The sequence below is a fragment of the Bos indicus genome, chromosome 17 (assembly GCF_029378745.1).
Source record: "Bos indicus isolate NIAB-ARS_2022 breed Sahiwal x Tharparkar chromosome 17, NIAB-ARS_B.indTharparkar_mat_pri_1.0, whole genome shotgun sequence".
NCBI lineage: Eukaryota > Metazoa > Chordata > Mammalia > Artiodactyla > Bovidae > Bos > Bos indicus.
In genome coordinates, this window is record NC_091776.1 from 68,334,579 (window position 1) to 68,355,559 (window position 20,981).

Consider the following 20,981-nt stretch of genomic DNA (forward strand, 5'->3'; position numbering starts at 1 on the left):
TCTACAGTAATAAAATCCCTATTCCTGTGTCTATGGGGAAATAAACAGGATGGGGACTGTCCTTTTAAGGGGCTTTCCCCTTCCTTTTCCCCAGACTCAAAGCCTCTATTACTGGTGGGTGTTTTGGCATCAGTTAAGGGCCTTCAATCCTTCCCTCCCTCCATGTTTTGCTCTTTCATTAAAGTGTTTCTGTTGTCTAATTATATCCTTTCAATCAAATTAGAGACTGCAGCATCTGGTGAGGGCCATAACTGCTGCCATCTGCACCTCGTATATACAGGCCTTTTCAGCTGAGAATCACTCAGCTTCCAAATGGCAGGAAGAGATTTGGAAAAAGTTTAGTTGGAAGGGAGGTTAACTTAAAAGGAACGTCTTCAAAGGCTGGGTGCGTCTCCCTGCTTTGTGATGTGTGCACTGCCTTGCAGAACTTCATCGGCTTGGCTCATCGAAGATTCTCCTCCAGTGCTTCTGGCCAATGAAGGGTTTCTGATCGTCTTAGCTGAAATAACTAGTCCTCTCATCCTTCTTACAGGCCTGAGGGGGCCCCCGGGCTGAGCTGAAAATTTCTCCCTCGAGAAGAATCTTTTGTTCTGTGACCACTGGTTAATGAGTATGACACTCTCTGTTTATTTGACCATTTCTTCTAATTCAGTGGTTTCAACTAGAGGAGATTTGTGCCCCCGAGGGACATTTGACAATATCTGGAGACATTTTTGCGGTGGGGAGGGGGGCACTACTGGCATCTAGCAGGTAGAGGCCAGGGATGCTGCTGACAGTCCCGGAACGCACAGGACAGCGCCCCTCTACAGGATTATCCAACCCGAAATGTCAGTCATGCCGAGATTGAGAAACCTGTCCTGATCATGTAATTCTTTGGCCCTTCTCTTCTCTGGGGCCTCAGAGTAGGTGACTCTGATCAACATCTTTTTTCACTCTTAAGAAAATAGATTCTTCATCCATATCTAAACTCCTTAAGCATTTCTGTGAACAGGGCTTCAGAAGTCTCAGTGGAGTAAGGAGGTCTGTGGGTCACCGTATGTTTCCACTTTCTCTAGAGTAAGAGTGCCAGATTAAATACAGGACACTCAATTAAATTTGAATTTCAGATAAACAGTAATTTTTTGTCTCATGCAATATTTGGGAATACTTATCTTAAAAAATCGTTAGTTGTTTATCTGAAATTCCAATTTAACTGGGCATTCTGTACTTCCGTTTGCTAAATCTGGCAACCAAATTCTTGATCCATGAAACATTGCCTGAAACTTTAAACCTTTGACCAACAAATCAGTCTGTTGGCCACCATCTGTCCTCGTTGTTCTAAGTGACTGGAGGTGACAACGGAACTGAGACTTTCCTTCTGCCTCAAGCAGTCTCCATGGCCAGGATTTCTGAAACTTGTCTCTTGAGTCATATCTTTATCTTGGAACTGACTAACAAATGTTATCAAATGTCTACTGTATGCCCCGCATCTCTGACTAGGACTTGTCCCTGTGCCAAATCATAGAAAACGACAACTTTATTGCTTTGGGTTTGAATTTAAAGATGTGCTCTAAAAATACACTGGGGCTTCCCAGGTGGCTCAGTGGGAAAAGAATCTGCCTGCCAGTGCAGGAGACTCAAGAGATGTGGGTTCAATCCTGGGTCAGAAAGATCACCTGGAGTAGGAAATGGCAACCCACTCCAGTGTTCTTGCCTGGAATACTGAGCCTGGTGGGCTACAGTCCATGGGGTCGCAAAGAGTCAGACACAACTGATCACGCACTCCCCTAAAATACACTGTCTACCTGGCAGTCAGCTAGCTCCTCATTCAAGGGCTGTTGTATTTATTTGCCCACTCCATATCAACCAAGGGAAGCTGAATAGCCCAGAGCCTGGCTTCCATGGAGCATTGGCTGCCCTCCAGGATTCCATTATTGGGAAACTTTCTCACTGTCTGAAATTAAAAATCGGGCACAGGCAATACTCATGAAACTTGCCCAGAAGCCGGATTGTATCAGTTTATTTTATCTCCTTTTTAGTCTGATCGAGAACTTCAGACAGTGTGAAAGTGTTGCTCAAGTGATGGTTAGGCGAGGTGTAGATTTGAGCCAGGTGTCTCCTGTTGCAAGCAGACTCAGAATAGAAACAGGTGTATTCATTGCAAAGAGGGCTGCTCATTCCCTGTTACAAACAATTCTACCATGGATTCCATTTAAATAGCAGATTCCCTTGGTTTAAATAGCAAGCATTTGATTTTTAAATACTTTGATTTACATAAACTTTCTTGGAACTTCTCCTGGGTCGTTTCACAGTACAGCACTGACAGCCAGGGTGGAGGCCCAAACTGGTAAGGAAACCTGGGCTCTCTGAATATGTCCGTCTTGGGTTCCCCGCCTAGCCCTCCATACACCTGCTTCCCTCACTCATCAGATGTTTGCCAGGCATGTTCTGTGTGGTCTGTAGTTGCTGAGAGCACAGAGATGAGTGAACTGCTCAGGAAACTTATGGGCTAGTGGAAGCAGGGCCAGGTGCTTCTGGAGCAATTACAGTTCAAGATGATCAAGTCTTAGAAGAGCTGGGACAGCAGGCGCTGTGGGACTTGTTTTAGAGCCTGTGGTTTCCATAGGAGTGTAGTGCTGTCTCCTCTGGACCCTGAGTTTTCAGTTAGTTCTCCAACATTTGTCTTATGTTCCGATGCTTTACAGTTGACTTATGATCCACTAAGTTATTGTCCATCAGAGAAGTGGGCTTTGAACTTGAAAACATTTTATTATGCTTCCCATTTTCTTCCGTGAAAACTCTAGTGTGAAATTTTATTTCAAGATGGAAGAGGATATTCATAAGTAAATATTTAAGTAGACTCACTGATGCTCAAGCATTACACTGAGAGAGGTGCCATCACCACGCTGTGATAGAATATGTCCTGCTGGTACTGGCAGAAAAGTCCACGGTTAATTAATGAAATGTTTTCCTTAGAGTTCTGCTGAGCTAGTGACTTCTGAGCGAGTTCATGCTTTCACTGAAGCTTGGCCTAATCTTTCTGTATATGTTGGTAGGTGAGTGGTCATTCTTTTTCCTTTTTTTGTCGGCTGCATCAGGTCTTAGTTGTGGCACGCGAGTTACACTGCCCAGAGGCATATGGGATCTTACTTCCCTGACCAGAGACCAAATCCCAATTCCCTGTATTGCAAGGCAGATTCTTAACCACTGGACCACCAGGAAGTCCCTCATTCTTTCTTAAAAGCTATCTCCTGGTCTTCAATTTGATGAGCGTATTTGTTTATAACATCCTACAGAATGACTGTCAGTTCCTCAAGCACTACTGCATGTTCATAGTGACTCTTGCCGGCAAAAACACATGCTTCACTGACAGGCGTGCATGCTGTCCAGTGGGCCCTCCCTGGGTAAGAGTAGAGCATATTCCAAATGAGACCCAGACTGGGGACTGGAACCCAAGCAGCCCTACATTCAGGGCCTGCTCTGCTTTGATAGTTATCTGTTTTTCAAATTATTACATAACAAATAATAAGGACCCCTCTCTGAAGTTTTTTCATGGGTCTTCTGAATTTAAACCTCTGGTCCGTTGCTTAGTATAGGTTCAGTGTTTCTTAGAACAGTCTTTTAATCAAGTATTTTATCTGTTAATGGGTTGGGAAGATCCCCTGGAGTGGGAAATGGCAACCTGCTCCAGTATTATTGCCTGGAAATTTTCATGGACAGAGGAGCCTGGTGGGCTAGAGTCCACGGGGTTGCAAAGACTGAGCAACTGAGCAACTTATTCGTCTGTTATGAATAAGCTGGAGATTCAAATAGAAGACCTCAGGTCCTCTTCCAAAAGTATGCATTCTTTAGTTAAAATAACTTTGAGAGGTACGGGATGCTGTTTTTAAGCACACTGTTCCTATGAATGAAAAGGAAGATCTGAAAGATATTTTAATAGAAAAGCTACTGATAATTTAAATAATTACAGTGATTATTTTGGGGCAATTCTACTTTGGGCAAAAGTACAGAACTACTTTTTCCTGTGGTCAGTTGAACTGTGAATACATAGTCCAAGAACATGGTACATGAGTGTCTGTCTTGATTTTAGATGAGTGAATTTATGGTTGATTGAGTTTGATCATAGTTCTTGAAAAAGAAACTAAGGTAGATTAATTGTAAAACAACATGTTAGTATTTTCAAGGTGTCCTTTCAAAAATTTTTAATATGGGAAATTTAGAACATGTACAAAAATAGAGTGTAAGGAAGTCATTATGTATCTATCTCCCAGCTTCCATGATTGTCAACCAAGGCCAGTATTATTTCATTTGTATCCCTTTGATTCCTACAACTGGATTATTTTGTAACAAATCTCAGATATCATATCATCTCATCTGTAAATATTTCAGTATGTATCTGTAAAGGATAAGAACCCTTTTCAAAAACAGTACCACTACCATTGTCACAGCTAAAAAATTTAACAATGATTTCTTAGTATCATCAAATATCCAGTCCATTAATCAGTATTTAAATATTCCTGATTGTCTCATGGGTGTTTTTTACAGTTCAAACAAGGATCTAAACAAGGTGCATTTAGGTGATCTGACTCTATTAACCTAAGTCTGTACTCACCTAGAAGTTTCCCCTTTTTTTCTTTTTTCTTTGACATATATATGTTGAAGATGTAGCTTCTTCTAAGCAAAAAAGAGCGCTTAAGAGCCTCTCCAGAGGCAGGGCCCACATGGGAGGTGAGTTTTGTTTTGTTTTGTTTTGTTTTCCTGAAGAATCGTTGCTTCCATTAGAGAAACAGAATTAGAGCATTATAAGCTTGGAAGAGACTTTTAGTCATTAAGCCTTTCCTGTCACATTACCTCAGACTTTTGCATCTCTGTCCTATTTTGTTAGAATCCTGAGATTAGGGTTTAGAGTGAAGGGACGTTGGCTCCAATCCCCTCATTTCACAAGTGAAGAAGTGGAGACCCAAATCCAGGTGATTTCTTTAAACCTCGCAGTGTCAGCTACTTACTTCGTGTCATTTCCTCTTTCTGCAAGTGATTCTCTATGCACCATGTATATAGAAGGCCTCCTCCTTCCCCACAGACTAGCCTCTCTCTGGGGATCTAGATCTAGATCAAGATCTAGATCACTTGCCTTCTTGTAATCATGGGAATCCCTGCCCTTGGGGAGCCGTCGGTGTTAAAGATGTAGACTTTCTTCTCACAGGCTCAGCCCCATTGGGGTGAGAAAAGCTGAGAACCACTGACTTCCCAGGGCCACACACTTCTTGACCTCCAGGTTCCGTGTAACTGAAATAAGCATTTCTGAAGTGCCTTTGAGTGTCTTGAGGGCAAAAGATGATTTTGTCAGGGACCGCAGGCATTGAGGACCTACACACAAGTTCCCACCAGACACCAGTCTGTACTGGAAACGCACCAGGTGTGTTGTGCAAACATCTGACGACACTCTTATGTCGCCATCTAAGTATTAAAAGGAGCTTTTTCCACTTCAGCCTTGTATTTCTATAATCTACCTGCCTGCCAAACTTAATAGATACCTTTTAAAAGAACAGAAGATATTCCTGCGGAAAAATATTTTCTGCCTTATTTTAAGATGTCATAATTCAATTTAATGCTTGTTGATTCGTGTTGATTTCAAACTAGGTTAAAATCAGCCAGATTCTTCCAACATAGGATTAATAGAGATGCTGAATAGTTCTGTGTGGAACAGAAACTCGACTTTGATGGATTAAAAACGGTGACTCTCACAAAAATCACATCAACAGAGATCTAACTAGTAATTAGCTACCAGAAAACTAGGAAAATTCAAGACTCAGTATGAGAAAAAATTTCTATTTCTCAATAGTGTGGTTAGGAATGGTTCAGGGAAATAGTGTCGTTAGGAATGACTTGGAGCTTCATTGAGAGCTTATTCTTCAACTTTATTAAATGTTGTTGAGGAGTAGAATATCTTTTGCTTTCCCACCACTATCTCATATATGTCAGGTTTTAATTATTTTAACAGAATACCTCATTACAGTTTTAAACATGAACTTTAAAAATTCAGTGTATACACAACCCATCAAGGGTTAAATTGCCTGAAACAAGATCTTAACTTGGCGTTTTCCTCACTTATAATAAGTACAAATATTGAATTATGTGATTTCAGTAGCATATATAAACAAAGGCATGTTTCATCACACAGTTGGAATTTTAAGAAAAGCATATATGTTTTTCGCCTTACCTTTTATCCACTGAATGCTGGAATTCAACATAGGGTTCAAACCATATATATTTTTTCCTTTTATTTATCTCTTTTAAATTAAATTTTATTGGAATATAGTTGCTTTACAGTGTTGAAAATTTCTGCTATACAGTAAAGTGAATCAGCTATACATGTACATATATCCCCTCTTTTTCAAACATTACATATTTTTTTCTACCCGAATGGTAGCCTGGTAACTGTCAACAGAACTGTAAATAGCAGAATGGTGTGCCTGTCCATCCATGACATATTGCCTTTTATAGCTATGTATTTTTATGGGATAAACTACATGATTGTGATTGTTACAGTACTTTCAAAGTTATAATAAAGTTTAATTTTTTTACACTGTTTAGTAACATAGTAATGCACTGTTTATTTACATAATAATTATTTATGGGGCACCTACTGTGTACTAGGCACTTTACTTGCAGTTCCTCTGATTCTTCCATTTGTCCCAAGCTATTAATAATCGAATCCCCCTTTGTACCAGTGAAGAAACTGAGGCTCAGAGTTCAGCTGCATGCCTGCAGCTTGTAAACCACAGAGCTGAGCTCTAACTCCAGCCGGTATCGTGCTCTTTCCATGCTAGAAGTTTTTCTTGCTAGAAAGTAAGTGAGAAAAGTATTTGATTTAAACTGTTTCATAACCCTGGAGATTAACATTCGTCCTGGAAGTTTACATGTGCATGTATGTCTGTTCTGTAGGTATCACTTGTTCAGGTGGTCAGAGCTGCATAGAAGGGCTTCAGGGGCTCCATGAGCACTTCTGAAACTGTAAACTGTTGTGTATGTGATGGTTGTCTGGGGAATCAGATCCCTGTCTTTCATCCTGTTCTCCAAGAGGTCTCTGTGTACATTAAAGGATTAGGACTCCTGATCTCGCTGACCGCCCTCTTTTCAGAGATGAAGAAACTTGAGTTGTAGAAGGGATGGGCTGTGAAGGCGGTACAGCAGCCAGGTCAGAGCCAGAGCAGGACAGGCCCGTGCCCATCAGCATCCTCCTCTGATCACAAGTGCATCTCCAGTTTTTAAAAAATAAATGCCACAAGCCATACTTTGAAGGATTTTGGTGATGGAGAAAAAGATAAGGCGTCGCCAGCTTAGAAAGGCAGAATTAAGCCCGAGTGCTTCAGGCTTGTGTCTAACTTAAGGGCTGTTTTCCTTCAGTCCCCCAAAACAAAAGACTTGGGGTTCTCTGATAGAGAGGAAAGGTCCAACAGAGATGAATGGAGTGGGCTCCAGCTAGAGAAGACAGGCAGGAAATAAAGCAGGGCTTTTCACAGCTTATGATCCCTTCCTTCTCAAAACCCCTTCTCCCTTCAAGATCCCACCTTCCAGACTGCGCTTTGTCAGCCATCATGGCTGGGCCCTTCTTCCAGGCCTGAAATGTGGCAGGGCTCCAGGGCGTGGCCCAGATGTCCTCTCTCTCCACACAGGCGCCGTTACCTCCACACTTCTGGATCTGGCCTTGGCTTCTTTCCTCAACCCTGGGCTCATCTAGCCATCTGCTTACTCTCTTATCTCCATCCAGTTTTCCTGTCCAAAACCAAAGCCTTGATTCCACCCACAAGATACTGTGCCTCTTGGGTCCTCCCCATCGTAGTACATGGCAGCACCATTCACCCAGCTGCCCAGGCCTACCTCCTTGGTGTTGTTGCCAACTGCTCTTTCTCTGGGACCCTGTATTCATCAAACCCCTGCCCCCCAGCAAATACTTTGGTTCTACCTTCAAAATACATCCAGAGTCCAGCCACTTCTTCCCACTCTTCAGCTGCCAGCCTGGCCCAGGCCACCCTTCTTTCCAGCCCATCATCTGCAACAGCCACCTAGGGTCCCCTTGCCACATGCTTGGCACGCTCTTCACAGCTCCTCCTCCTCCCGGCAGCTACAATTCCGCTAAAGCATAAATCTGATCACGTCACTTCTCTGCTCAAAGCCCTCCAATGACTTCCTCTCATTCTTAGGACAAAAGCAAAAACCTAACTTATGTGGCCTTCAAGACCTTACACATCCTGGTCTTGCCTGGCCCCTCCTCTTCATGTCCCACCCACCCTTCCCCGCATACTCACCCTACTCTGGCTGGGTCAGAGGAGCGGCCTTGCACTTTCCCAAAGAGTCTATGCAGTTTTCCGGGTCTGTGCCTGCCATGCCCTCTACCCAGAAAGTCCTTCTTGTGTCATTTACTGTTTGCTTCCTCTTCTTGTCCTAGTACCCACCCTAGTATTCTGATGAAATCAAGATGCACACAATTGTAATCCAGGGTGTTCACGTTTGTTTTTCTTGTCCCCCTGCACCCCACCCCCACCCCCCCGCCACACACACACACAATTGACATGCACTGGGCAAGTCTGCTCAAAAAATAATTGTCAAATCTGGTAACACTGCCTCAGTTTCCCTAGTGTAATTAAGAACAAGACTGGGTCTGGGAGAAGCAGACTAAAGCCAACAGGCTTGCTTGTACCCATCCCATCTCTCAGATGCCACCTCATCCCGTTCCAGAGGGCTGGCCCTTGTATGGATGGCCACCACGTTCTTCTTCTTCAGATCAAGTCATCAGGGAACACTGACCCACTGCCCTGCAGATTGCTGTCTACTGCTAAGGCTTTCCGTTGGTCAGCCCACATTTCTGGCTCCCAAGCCCCTCCTCAGTCACTTTCGATAGGGGAAAAAGATTTCTAACACATAGAAATTAAGATTCTAGTAACTGGCAGAGATTGGCATGATGTTCTTAGAATCATCACTAGGGCAGATTTTTAGGAATATAGGTTCCCAGGTCCTGCTCTAAGCCTGAGACTGGGTAGGGTTCTGGTGTGACAAGCCCACATGCACACACACACGCACACACACACACACACACGTCTCCCTCTGTCTCCAGCAGATCATATATATTCCTAGTGATGATAAGTGCTACGAAGGAAACAAATGAACGGCAGAGAAACCAGTGGAGATGGTGGGGAAGGGTTTTCTGAGGAGATAATGTTTAGTCTGTGATGGGAAGTATTAGGGGAAGAACTTTTCAGGCAGGAAATAGCATGGTGTGTTTATAGAATTAAAAGCAGAAGAATGTGGCTGGAGCACAGCAAATGACGAGGGGAGAGCTTGGTCGGTGGAGAGAGGGCCTGGGGCGACGTCTCACGGGTTCGCAGACAGGGACGAAGGCTCTGGGTTTCGTTCCCAGTGCTCACATCTCTCTGGGAGTTTTGAGCCCTGTGTGGAGAACAGGTTGTTGGGAGCACGAAAGTGGATGCTGTGGGACCCGAATCGGACCATATTGTCCTCCCATGGCGAACAGGACAAAGGTGACGGAGAGGAGAGGGTAGTTTCAGGAACTCGTTTGACAGAAGTCCACAGGACTCACCTGTGAGAGGAAGCAGGGTGAGGGAGAGCGGGAAAGCACGGGTGAGGCCAAGGGGTTGTCAGAGGCAGCGTAGGGTGTGAGCCTGAACCTCAGTCGCCTCATCTGCAAAGTGGGGGTGTTAAGGCCTCCGGGCTGGGCTGGTGATAAGCTGATGTAAAGCACTTAGAGCAGAGCCTGGCACTCAGTAGAACCCCATGTAAACGTCAGCAGTGATGTGGATGGTGGTGATTCATCCAAGGTCGCACAGCTGTTAGGCATCAGGTCTGGGACCAGTGGATTTTCTGCTATACTGAGCTGCCTCCTTCAGTTACCTTTGAACTTTTTAAATTCGTGCACACTCTTGGTGGAGGGTTCGGTTGACTCAGAACATGACAAGTCACCCTTCTCACAACATGTAGATGAAGTGCGAGGTGTCCTGTGCAGCCTGGGGTTCCCGATTATTTTGGCTGTCCATAAAACCATGCCATTCTGGGCAAAACCGGCCCAGATTGGGAGAGGAAGCTGGTACAGGAAGAGAGATGATCTGCGGGTAGGTTTCAGATACGTTTCAGAGTATAGACCTGCCCGTGTTATGCACATGCTGAGGCTGGAAGAGGAGCACGCCCCACATTGGGAGCTGGAGGTGTGAGTCCTTCATGCCGGAAGTTGTGGGTCAGCACATGCCAGGAGAGGGAAAGGAACAGAGCCAAGAATGTTAGCGTAACTCCCCCAGATTGTCAGGTTCCTAGGGATACATCTTAAAGAAGTGTTTGAAGTGCTTCTATCTGTCAGTTTCAACTAAGCTAATTTTCGGAACTCGCTCTTTGTACCGTGCCTTTCTTGTGAACCTCTGCGAATGTAATGCATGCAATATGTGGGGGAAAATCCTCTCAGCCGAGGTTCCCATCCAGCCCCCACCCCTCCCTCACAAAGTCTGAAAGGCAGATTTTAGAAGCACAACTGTTGCACCTGCAAGGGTTTTGTCTTCTTATTAAAGGGAACTCAGACCATGTTGAACGTGTCCTGTAGGAAGGAATTTCAGAAGGAGGTGAAAGAAAATGCCAGCTCAGCGCCCACTCCCTCCTGTTGACTGTCTGTTTTGTGGCACCTCCGTCTCAAGCAGCATAGGGAGGACTGTTCTTCATTACCAGGGAATGTGAGTCATTCCCAGACCCGTGTGATTGGGATTCCAAAGCGTTGCTGTATCCGATGGTCTTATTAAATCCAAGTGTCAGTGCAGCCTTTCAGCCGTAGAAGAGAGCTCAGTTAGAGCTGGTGCCCTGGTTCCAGTTACCACACAGAGACGCTGGCGGCGCAGTGACCCCCTCTGAGCACCCAGAGTTCCTCATGGATGGCTCCCAGATTTGGGGGTTTTCCCGGTTCACTTCATGGGCTTCAATACATTTCAGCTCCCTGTTTATATCCTAGCTGGGATCTGTATACTTTCGGGGAAAATGTCCTTGTGTCTGCAGACAAGCAAGTGCCAAGAGGAGCCTGGGCTTTGGAGGGTACCCAGTCCTACCAGTGCTCAACCCACTGTGTCTCGGATCCAGCAAAACGCTACCCATTTCCAGCTCCATCCAAACAAAACAGGACATCTAGCACAGAGGGAGGAAGCTATAGATGTTGCCAGAAACTTAGTTTGCTCTGTCTTTTCTTTTTCCTAGAATGTTTCACAGCCAACGGTGCAGATTACAGGGGAACACAGAACTGGACGGCACTGCAAGGTGGGAAGCCATGTCTGTTCTGGAACGAGACTTTCCAGCATCCTTACAACACTCTGAAGTACCCCAACGGGGAGGGGGGCGTGGGCGAGCATAACTACTGCAGGTAAGACCCTCCTCCGGTCTCTTCCCGCCTTGCTCACGACTAGGCAAAGCTTTGTCTTCCTTTTGGCCAACTCAGAAAGCCTCTCTTGTTACTATTTTAGAAACGTTTCTCGCAAAACTGCGTGCGCGTGTGCACACAAACACACACACAAACACAGAATCTCTTTTCAACTTGGGGCTCTTTGATGTTGGTTTGCAGAGCTCTGCTTTCCTGTCTGATCACTTCCATGTCTCTTTGGGAGGGTTTCCTTTGTTGGCGCTGCCACCAGAAGACTCAGCTTCTTAAGCTGCCGTGGATGTCATGGGCAAGTGGAGCACTGTCTGTGGCCCGAACTTCCCTCTGCTTCTGAGCTAAGGAAGATGCCCTGTGTTGTCCCACATCCTGCCAGCCCAGGACCACCTTGCTCTGGGAGCACCTGTAGCCAGCAGATTTGTGCTCTTTCTTTCCTTTCAGTATACTCGGGTGTTTCTTTGCTCTTTCACCTGCTGTCTGACCCTCATAGGGGCTGAACTCCATGGTGCTTCAAGTGTGTACTTGTGATTGTCAGGGGAGATGATCCATGGCTTTGATCAGATTCTCAAAGTTGTCAGTGATCCAGATCAGCTTGAGAGTCACTGGTCAGTAGGGACCAGAGCACCTTTGGTTATAGCTACGTCTTAGGTATTTATATCCAGGGTCCTGGTTACGTGACTCATGGTTCAGCCACGTGCTGAATTTAATCATTATTAGGACAGGTACAAAGGCAGCCTCTTAAGCCACTGGGGCAGGGAAAAACGATCGCTGAGTTACTCTTTGAGCCACACACTCTGCCCCCAGTTCTAGCAGAATGTTGGGATCTTCGCACTGTTGACCCAGCTGAGACAACATATTTATACCTATACTGCACGGGCCCCAGTGTTTACCTGCTGCCCTCCCCAGGTACCTTTGCCCACATCTAGGACCCTTGGGCTTATCTTGAAGTCTCCAGGCCTGTAGTCCGTGTTGTCTTCATCTCTTTGCTTCATCTTGATTCTAATGGACACCAACTGGCCATTCCCTCATAGCTACTAGTGCACTGTTTTTTAGTTTGCTTTTTGATTGCTGTTTTTTATGTTACATTTTATTTTTTGTTTGTTATAGAAGTGTTAAAAGTTTATTAAAAAATTTCTCAAACACCACAGATATATATGCTGCTGCTGCAGCTGCTAAGTCGCTTCAGTCGTGTCCGACTCTGTGCGACCCCATAGACAGCAGCCCACCAGGCTCCCACATCCCTGGGATTCTCCAGGCAAGAACACTGGAGTGGGTTGCCATTTCCTTCTCCAATGCATGAAAGTGAAAAGTGAAAGTGAAGTCGCTCAGTCATGTCCGACTCCTAGCGACCCCATGGACTGCAGCCCACCAGGCCCCTCCGTCCATGGGATTTTCCAGGCAAGAGTACTGGAGTGGGTTGCCACTGCCTTCTCCACAGATAGATATATATATATATATAAACTATATATATATAGTTTAAATAAAGTCCTCATTTTACCTCTTCCCTCCCAAATCCTCTCCAACAAGGCCTTCTTCCCAGAGGTAACAGTTTGTTTATATATTACTTCACGTTTTGCTATCTTTTGCATTTTAGCATTAATATTACACATGCTCATTAAATAATCCTTTTACATTTTATTTTCAAAGTTGTACATGATCATTAATTTTTTTCTTTCATATTTAAAAGAAATGAACCCCACTTCACTTCTGGCTTATTTCCTTCCCCTAGCTTTTCTATTGGGAATAGTTGGCTTGGGTTAAGAAGAGTACTTAGGAAGAGAAACCAGTGTTTGTTTTTTGTTTTATCTTCTTGTTCTAAACTATCTCTTGGTATTAGGCTGTTCGTTTATCCTATTCTTCTGATGCCTTCTATCAAGCAAGTCTTCTCAGATGTGCTCCTGTTTTTAAATCTGATTTTAAATTTCCCACGAGGTTTAATTTACATGAAAAAAAAAATTTATTTTCTTATAGATTAGCACCCAGTTCCACCACTAGGCTCCCACACACATACCAGTAAATATCCATTAAGGAAACACTAAGCGCCAGGAGCACCACCTTCCTCCTGAGCCTTGGCTGGCTGCAGGCCTCTCCTTTGATTTGGTGAAATGTACCAGACCTGACCTAAGTTTATCCTTCAAAAAAGGGACACTGAAATTGTCGATTATTATCACATTAGAGAGCCCTGGGACCTTTTGTTTTAGCACCGAAGCGGAATCAAAGATGAATTTACCTGTTCTTTCTTAACCTTTTCTGATGCTTTTCAGAATGGTTTTAACTTTGATAACAAACAGTTGTTTTCGAAAGACTTTACCAAATCCTACATCAAAGCAAAACACTGAATAGAGGGAGGAAAATGACAGTGAAATACTGTCTAAAGAAGGGCTTTGTACAAGTTCTCCAACTTTGATTTCTCAGCTGACACCCGACACCATGTTTGTCTTACATGATGTTTCCAATGCCATCCCAGTCACAATGTCTGAGAGATGGCGAGTGATGGGAATGGGCTTCTCTGGGCTCTGTGTATCTGGGTTGGGGGTGGGAGGACAGAGGCTGGGACAGCAGGGTTGGTGCTGGCACCTGCCTTTGGGCACAAAAAATAAAAGGACCCTTTGTGCTTCAGGGTGGCTTATCTTCTGGGCCGCACAATAGGCTGATCGCTCCCAGGCCTGATAGGGGCTGCTCCAAAAGCTTAGGCCGCAGGGTCTTTATGCCCATTTCCGGCCTAACCGGAGTGTCAGGTTTCCAGCCTTCTGAGTCCAAATAAAGGGAGCTTGAAAAGCAGCAGAGAGAGGCAAGGCTTTTCTGTGTGTCCATTAACCCCTGCCATCTTTTGCTGTGTTTCAGCAGCACTGCCCATTATTGTCGTGGCATCTCAGAGTTGAAAAGACCTTAAAGCCATTTATTCCAAGCTACTTGTATAGAAATGTGAAATAAGTCTTTTGCAATTATTACTGCCATGTCAGAAGTTGGTACCAGGATAACAGGACTCTCTGTTCTGACTGAGACTCTTTGGTGTAGTTTTCTTTAGAAGTTTCTGAGACGTTAGTATTTTGAAGTGAAAAGAGGACCCATTTCTATCACAGGTGAGTTGACTGGCCTGATCCTATTGAAAACTTGTCAGTGGAGTCTGGAGCGTGTGAATTTTATTTTATTGTTTAAAAATCACAGTGTTCACTCTAGAAGACATAAGAAAATAAAGGGAATCAGAAAATAAAAACATTAGAATTATTAATACCTATAGTCCCATCATCTAGAGATAAATACTTCCAAGGATCTGGTGTGTATCCATCCCTAAATATATCTTTTCAAAAATGGGATTGTTGTCATACATTGTGTTTTAGAACTGCCTTTTAAAAAAAAAAAAGAACCTAACAAGACATGTGAATTTCTTTCCATATTAATAAATATGTCTCTATACCACATTTTTACCAGCTGTCTAGCTTTCCCTTATATGGACATATTTATTTAACCAACCTTTAATTATTGTTTCTAACTTTTTTGCATTGTGAAAATGCTGTGGTGAACATCTTTGCAAGTAAAGATTTCCCTAGAATACAACATTGAAAGAAAACTTGTGCAGTAAAGGGGGTTTTGCGTATCTTCAGGACCTTTGACTCTGAGCCTCCGAGTCTCCATCCTGGCCGTTGGCTCCATCCGTATGTTTATGCACAGTTCTATGGGCACCTGTGCTCTCCCAGTCATGGGGTCCCCGTGTTCACAGTTAAGGTGCCAGGGCTGTTTGGAATCATCTAGTCAGTGGTCAGTTGTCCCGGTCACACTGCAGTGAATTCGTGTAAACACACTTCACCTTTGCTCACCCACCACCCCGCCCTCAAGCTCTGAAGTTTCTGTGGCAGTGGATTGCATTATTCTTGTAGTAGTCCCACTTTTTTCTTCTTCATGAGAGGTGGCATTAAGATACATATGAATTATTAGAAACAACACAGAAGCTGGAGATTTTTTGTCTGTTTGGTTTGGTTTTGGTGGGGGTTGGTAAAACTGAAAAGCAATAAGCCAGTTGACTTAAAACAAAGGGAGTGTTACCGGGTGTGTCCTTTTCCCTCCCCAGAAACCCAGACGGTGACGTGAGCCCCTGGTGCTATGTGGCGGAGCACGAGGACGGCGTCTACTGGAAGTACTGCGAGATCCCCACCTGCCAGAGTAAGGCCCTGACTCCCCCTTGGCCCCGAGCACTAGGCCTTCGGAGTGGAGGCCAGTGCCCCAGAGTGAGCAGGGGAGGGCAGATAGTGCAGGCAGGCAGGTGGGCTTCCTGGAGCAGGTGGGAGGAAAGCCACCTGGGCTGAAGATTTTCACTTCTCTCATGGAGGCTTTTTGGGAAGGAGACCCTCAGGTTCTCTCAGGACCCCCTTGCCTCCATGGAGAAGCCCAGAACTTCACCTTCCACTGGCTTTCCTCACACTGATTCTTCGATGGGTAGAGATGCACCAGCTTGGTAGCAGTCCATAAAAAGAAACAGTACCTTGGACTTTGGGGAATTAATTTTCAAAAATGAGGGAATTCCCTGGTAGTCCAGTGGTTAGTACTCAGCACTCTCACTGCTGGGGCCTGAGTTCAATCCCTAGTTGGGAAACTAAGATCCCACGGGGTGTGGCCAATTTTTTTTTTTTTTAAAGAATGAACGAAGAGCCTTTTATTGACAGTAAAACTAAGTTGTGACTCTACTTACTGTTTAGATTTGATGTGCTGTGTCCCATGAAAGCTGGTGTTCAGTAAATGTCTAATTAGATACCTTCAAAACCAATGTGATAGCTCCTTTCCTTACATTAGCATAAAGATGTTCTATTGTTATATTACAATAGCTCACAATTTGTCACTCCCTACTACTGGAAAACCCACTTTCTTCAGCCTTTTAGCACAAGATCTGTCTTCTAATCTGTTCATTCCTTCATTCCCTGTTCAGTGTTTATTATATGTATGTAAAGGCAGAAAGGTATCCTGACCCTCAGGGCATATGTGATATGTCAGGGGATCTTAGAAAGGTACTTGAAAATAAGGTTGAAAATGTTGCGGGAAGATTTAACATATGGAAATCAAAACTACACATGGTGGCCATAAGGCGTTTACTAATCGGTGTTTATAATGTCTTGTTAAATATGCCAGAGGAATAGAGTTTCTCAGTTCTTAGAGCTGAAGGAAAGGACTGCTGTTTCATAATAAGCCTACCCGGATTTTTTCCCTCATGATTTAAATCTACCCTTTCTCCTGCCTTCTCTCCCACTCCTCAGGTCAGGAAGGGTATGGAGCCTCTCTCCTTGTGCCCACCTCAGCAGTGTGAACTCTGCTGCCTCGGGGGGACCAGTGCTCACTTTCATGAGCTAAACTTTCGCATGTCTCACTACTGCCCAGCAGTTAGGCCCTCACTTCCCTGTCCTTCCAGCCTGGTATACCTTGGTTCAGCTCTGCCAAAATGAGAAAACTGTAAAGACCAGAAGAATAGGCTTTTGCCCAGGCTGCTTAATCAAATTTTTAAAATGAAAAACATCTCTTTTGGCTCTAGTTATGTGAAGAAGGAAGGGGCTAGGGGAGAGGAAAGCAGATTTTCCTCGGTCCATTTGTTCTGCACAATGATGGTCTTTTAGTACCAGCCTATGTCATTCTCTTAGGAATGGCAAAGAGGGGGTTTCAGTCCGAGTGCTTTTATTTAGAAAGATAATCCTCCACTCTCATTTATAAAATATAATTTGGGCCAATGGAAGCAGACTCACGTGGTCACTGAGTTCCAGAGTAGAGAATTCCAGCAAAATAGTACGAACCACCTAGGTCCCCTCTAATTTGTAATATTTGTCAGATGTGTCTCACTGTTCCAAAAGAAAGACTAAATGTCATTTTTCTTAAAGGCACTTTTATAACCCTCTCAGAGCTTCTAAAGCTGGTCTTGAAATGGTCAAGGTGGGAAGACACACAGAAGTTGGGAATGAGAACTGGGAGCCCTTGGTTTAGGGCGGTGGGAGGAGGGAGCAGTATCTGGCTTTGGTCTTTTGGAAAACCCTTCTGTTCACCCTGTGGGCACCAGGGTCCCCACTGAGCCAGGCCTCAGACCTTGAGTCTGCAAGGACATTGTGCTTTTAATTTGTCAGATTAATAGAGTTGAGAAAACCTCCTAAGTTGTTTGCAGCAGGAGACCTTGGTAATTGCCTGATGGACTCAACTGAGATCCAGCCTGCCTATTTTAGGCCAGTTTTGCCCTATTTCTGGATGTGGAGTCATAATTTTCATGAATAATACTAACCCTCTGTGTGAAGCCCGCTATTCATGATCAGCATTGAACTTGTCATACAGGAAAAGGCCTGTGACATGATCAGATTCCTGGAAAGTTCATATCTGAATATAACAGACCCAGCAGGAGCCAGGGGGAATGAATGTTTAGGGACAAAGCCGAGTGTGGTTGAATGGTGGGCCATTGTGTGGAGACCGGAATCTCTGTTACGCAAAGAGCTAAAACAAGTAGGCAGGCAGAGACCAAGTCTGATTCAAAAGGGAGCAGAGAGAGATCTGAACCGTGCTCTTGACCTATGCAGCTCAGATCAGAACTTACTGTTAAAAGGAGAACAACCCCCAGGAAATTGGATTTGCTCTTCAAACTGCTTCTGCCAGTATGTGTCTCAGAACCCCCATTCTTATCACAGAGAGAAGAAATATAGATTTTTAAAAGGAAATCCCAACATCAAGTTTACTATCCCTGTTTGTCCCGCCTCCTGAATCTCTTAAGTCCTGTTGACTACTGAACAGGAAATCATTTGGCTTAATGTCCAGCCTTTGCGTGTCTGTCTCTTGTTAAATAGTCAGCCTCACCAGTCCTATTCCTGTTTATTTCATTGCTTTTGAGGGACAGGCACTATAATACCCCGCATGGCTTTTGCTTTGTTCTCTTTTACCTACAAATTCTTTATAAAAGTTTCATACAGTTTTTGAAACTAAGTAGGCTAGTTGGGGGAGAGCAGAACCTGCAAATGGTATTTAAAGACAAATATCATTTTCTTCACATCCCTGATTAGATCCTGAGGCCACAGGCATGAGAAATTTATCATGTAGGCTCCAAGAGCTATTTTTGGTTTGCAATAAAATTTTCACCTGATTTCTACACACTCAACTATAAAAATTCCCCTTCGAATTAGGGAAATTTGAATCCTGACGATGTTATATTAAGGAATCACTGTTAACTTTAATAGGTACAGTAATGGCATGCATATAGAGAGAGCCCTTTTAAATTACAGATGCACACTGAAGTTATAGTATATCTGAGATTTGTTTTAAGTGATCTAGCCTTCCAAAGAGTGAGTGGGTGGGACGGGTGCAGGGGAAACAGATGAAATAAGAATATTTTTTCTAAAGTGGCTATTTGTTGATGCTGGGTAAGAGCTCATATTCTTTCCTATGTTTTGTGTATGCTTGAAAGTTTCAATTACAAAAAATAGTTTTTGTAATACTGAAAGAATTTGTAATATTTAAAAAATTTTAAACTGAATGTGTAAACACATTCAAAGTATCCAGATTCAAGTATGTAACATGACTCACCTAACTGTGCTTTTTAAACATAGTTCACAGGTATTTGGGTTAGTTATTAAACTTTTAATAAGTTTAATATTGTTGGTTATTAAATTTATTTAAAATTAGTTATTAAAGTTTAAAATCACAAGGACCTTAGAAGTGATTAGCTGTGACAAACGACATTATTTAAGCTCTAACCATATAGTAGGGGACACAGGGGTGGCATGGTCTGCAGCCAGTGGGGAACCCCTAGTTTAGAAGTGAAGGCAGCACATAAAGAGGTGAGCACATGTGAGATGCTCTGCGTACAGGAGATGAACAGAAGGACGGGAGCACTGGAGAGGGGGTCTGCTCTGCACAGGCAGGGCTGCTCTGCCAGAGCGCTTCTGTAAGAAGTAGGGCCTTAGTGCAGGGCTTTTCCCACTTTACGGTACCTACCATCACCAGAGAGCTTATTAACATGCAGGTTCTCATTCAGTAGCTCTGGGACAGACCTGGGATTCTGTGTTTCTAACAGGCCCCTGGGATGCTGGCACTGCAGGACTGCACTTTAAGCAGCCAGGGTAGGGTGGGGCGGAGGGAAAAGTTTGCATGCGTGCACACACACAGGAATTCTCATGCACATCAGTGTTGCTAAGACATCGGTTTTAAGAAAAAAGGTCAGGAAATGAGGTCTGAGAAAAATTAGATGGGGCCAGATCATGGTCTGGGTACAAAACCTGACCCAGAAAGACAGTGATGAGGCCTGGGGGAGGGCCAGGGTCAGAAGGAAGCCCTTCTCCATTACTTCCTAAGCCTCTGTGTCAGGGATTCGGGCCATTGTTCCTCCCTCCTAATCCGGGAGAAGTTCTCTCCTGGTGGCATCATTCTCCCAGACTTGCCCTAGGAGGACTCCAGCAACAGCACCTCTGCCACTTGGGACCTTTGGTCGGTGACCTCACTGGCTTAAGTCCTTTTAATTAAATGACACCCTGACTTTGTTCAAACAGATTTGTTGTTCCTTATAGAAATGCAACCCAAAAGAGCAGGGTTTGAAAGCTTCTAATTGTGATCCCTAATAAGAGTTTTTAAAGTTCAATTTCAGTGTATGTGCTGCCGAAGCGAGCACTAGAGTTTTTAAACTTCAGACTTTGAGTAAAAAGCCAAGGGCACTTTGGCAATGATGGTCAAGGCAGGCCCTCAACTACAGAAAATGTTCTGCTTCTGTCAGCACTTTTTGCATTTTAATGTCAGAACTGATTTTTTAATGTTTTAGCTTTTTTCAGTTATTATTGAGTACCTCATATGTGTAAAGCACTTATATTCACATTACCTTTTCAACAATTCTGTGAAGCAGGTGGTATGTTCCCTCCCTCCTGCCCTCCTTGGTCAGATGAGAAAATGAAGCTGGAGTGGTTAAGTGATTTGATGAGGATTACCCTCTGAGCCAAATAGGATTTGAGTCTAGGACTCCTCATGGCAAGACCAACCAGTGCCCTTTCCCTCCCAGGACTTGTGAACAGCCCCATTTCCTTTAGTTCCTTAAAAGTGGGGGGCTTGGGATGGAACCAGGCTACAGTTGAGGTCATTCTTAAGAATTTTTCTTTGGGTATTGTTTGGTAATTTGAGTTTGAAATTCTGATAGTATGCTGAATTATTAGGATTGCCTTTTCAACATTGGGGAAACCAAAGGATTAACTCAGTGGCGACAGAGGGTCTGCAGTTCAAGCTGTTAGCTCCAAGCCATTTTCTTTTCTCCTCTGAGTTTGGGAAATCCCAGACCCCAGGAGAAAGCAGGCTGTGATAGTATCCAGGAAGCATTCACTGCAGGCAGAGCCACTCTGGACGCTGTTGGGCCCATCTCCACGGGTGTTCCTGGCCCAGCTGTTCTCAGCTGGGAAGGGGCTCCCCACAGGTGGACCCTTGGCCTGAAACCATGCATCAGCGGCCTTGTTCCAGCCTCAGGGTCTCTCCCAACACCATGTTCCCATTGCTCTGAACTTCACCTTGAAAAAGACACATCTCTGTACATCACTAACACTTTACAGCTAAATAATGAAACCTCAAACTGTAGCCCATACCCAAAGCAATATTG

At 44.1% G+C, this 20,981-nt stretch overlaps 1 protein-coding gene across 1 annotated transcript in view; it reads left to right on the top strand.

The window, feature by feature from the left end:
* Positions 1-20,981, top strand: part of KREMEN1 (kringle containing transmembrane protein 1) — a 54,381-nt gene that overhangs the window by 6,386 nt on the left and 27,014 nt on the right. The window contains exons 2-3 of the mRNA XM_070769787.1: positions 11,224-11,386; positions 15,468-15,559. Coding sequence (XP_070625888.1) covers positions 11,224-11,386; positions 15,468-15,559 — 255 coding nt within the window. The remainder of the gene's footprint in view (positions 1-11,223; positions 11,387-15,467; positions 15,560-20,981) is intronic.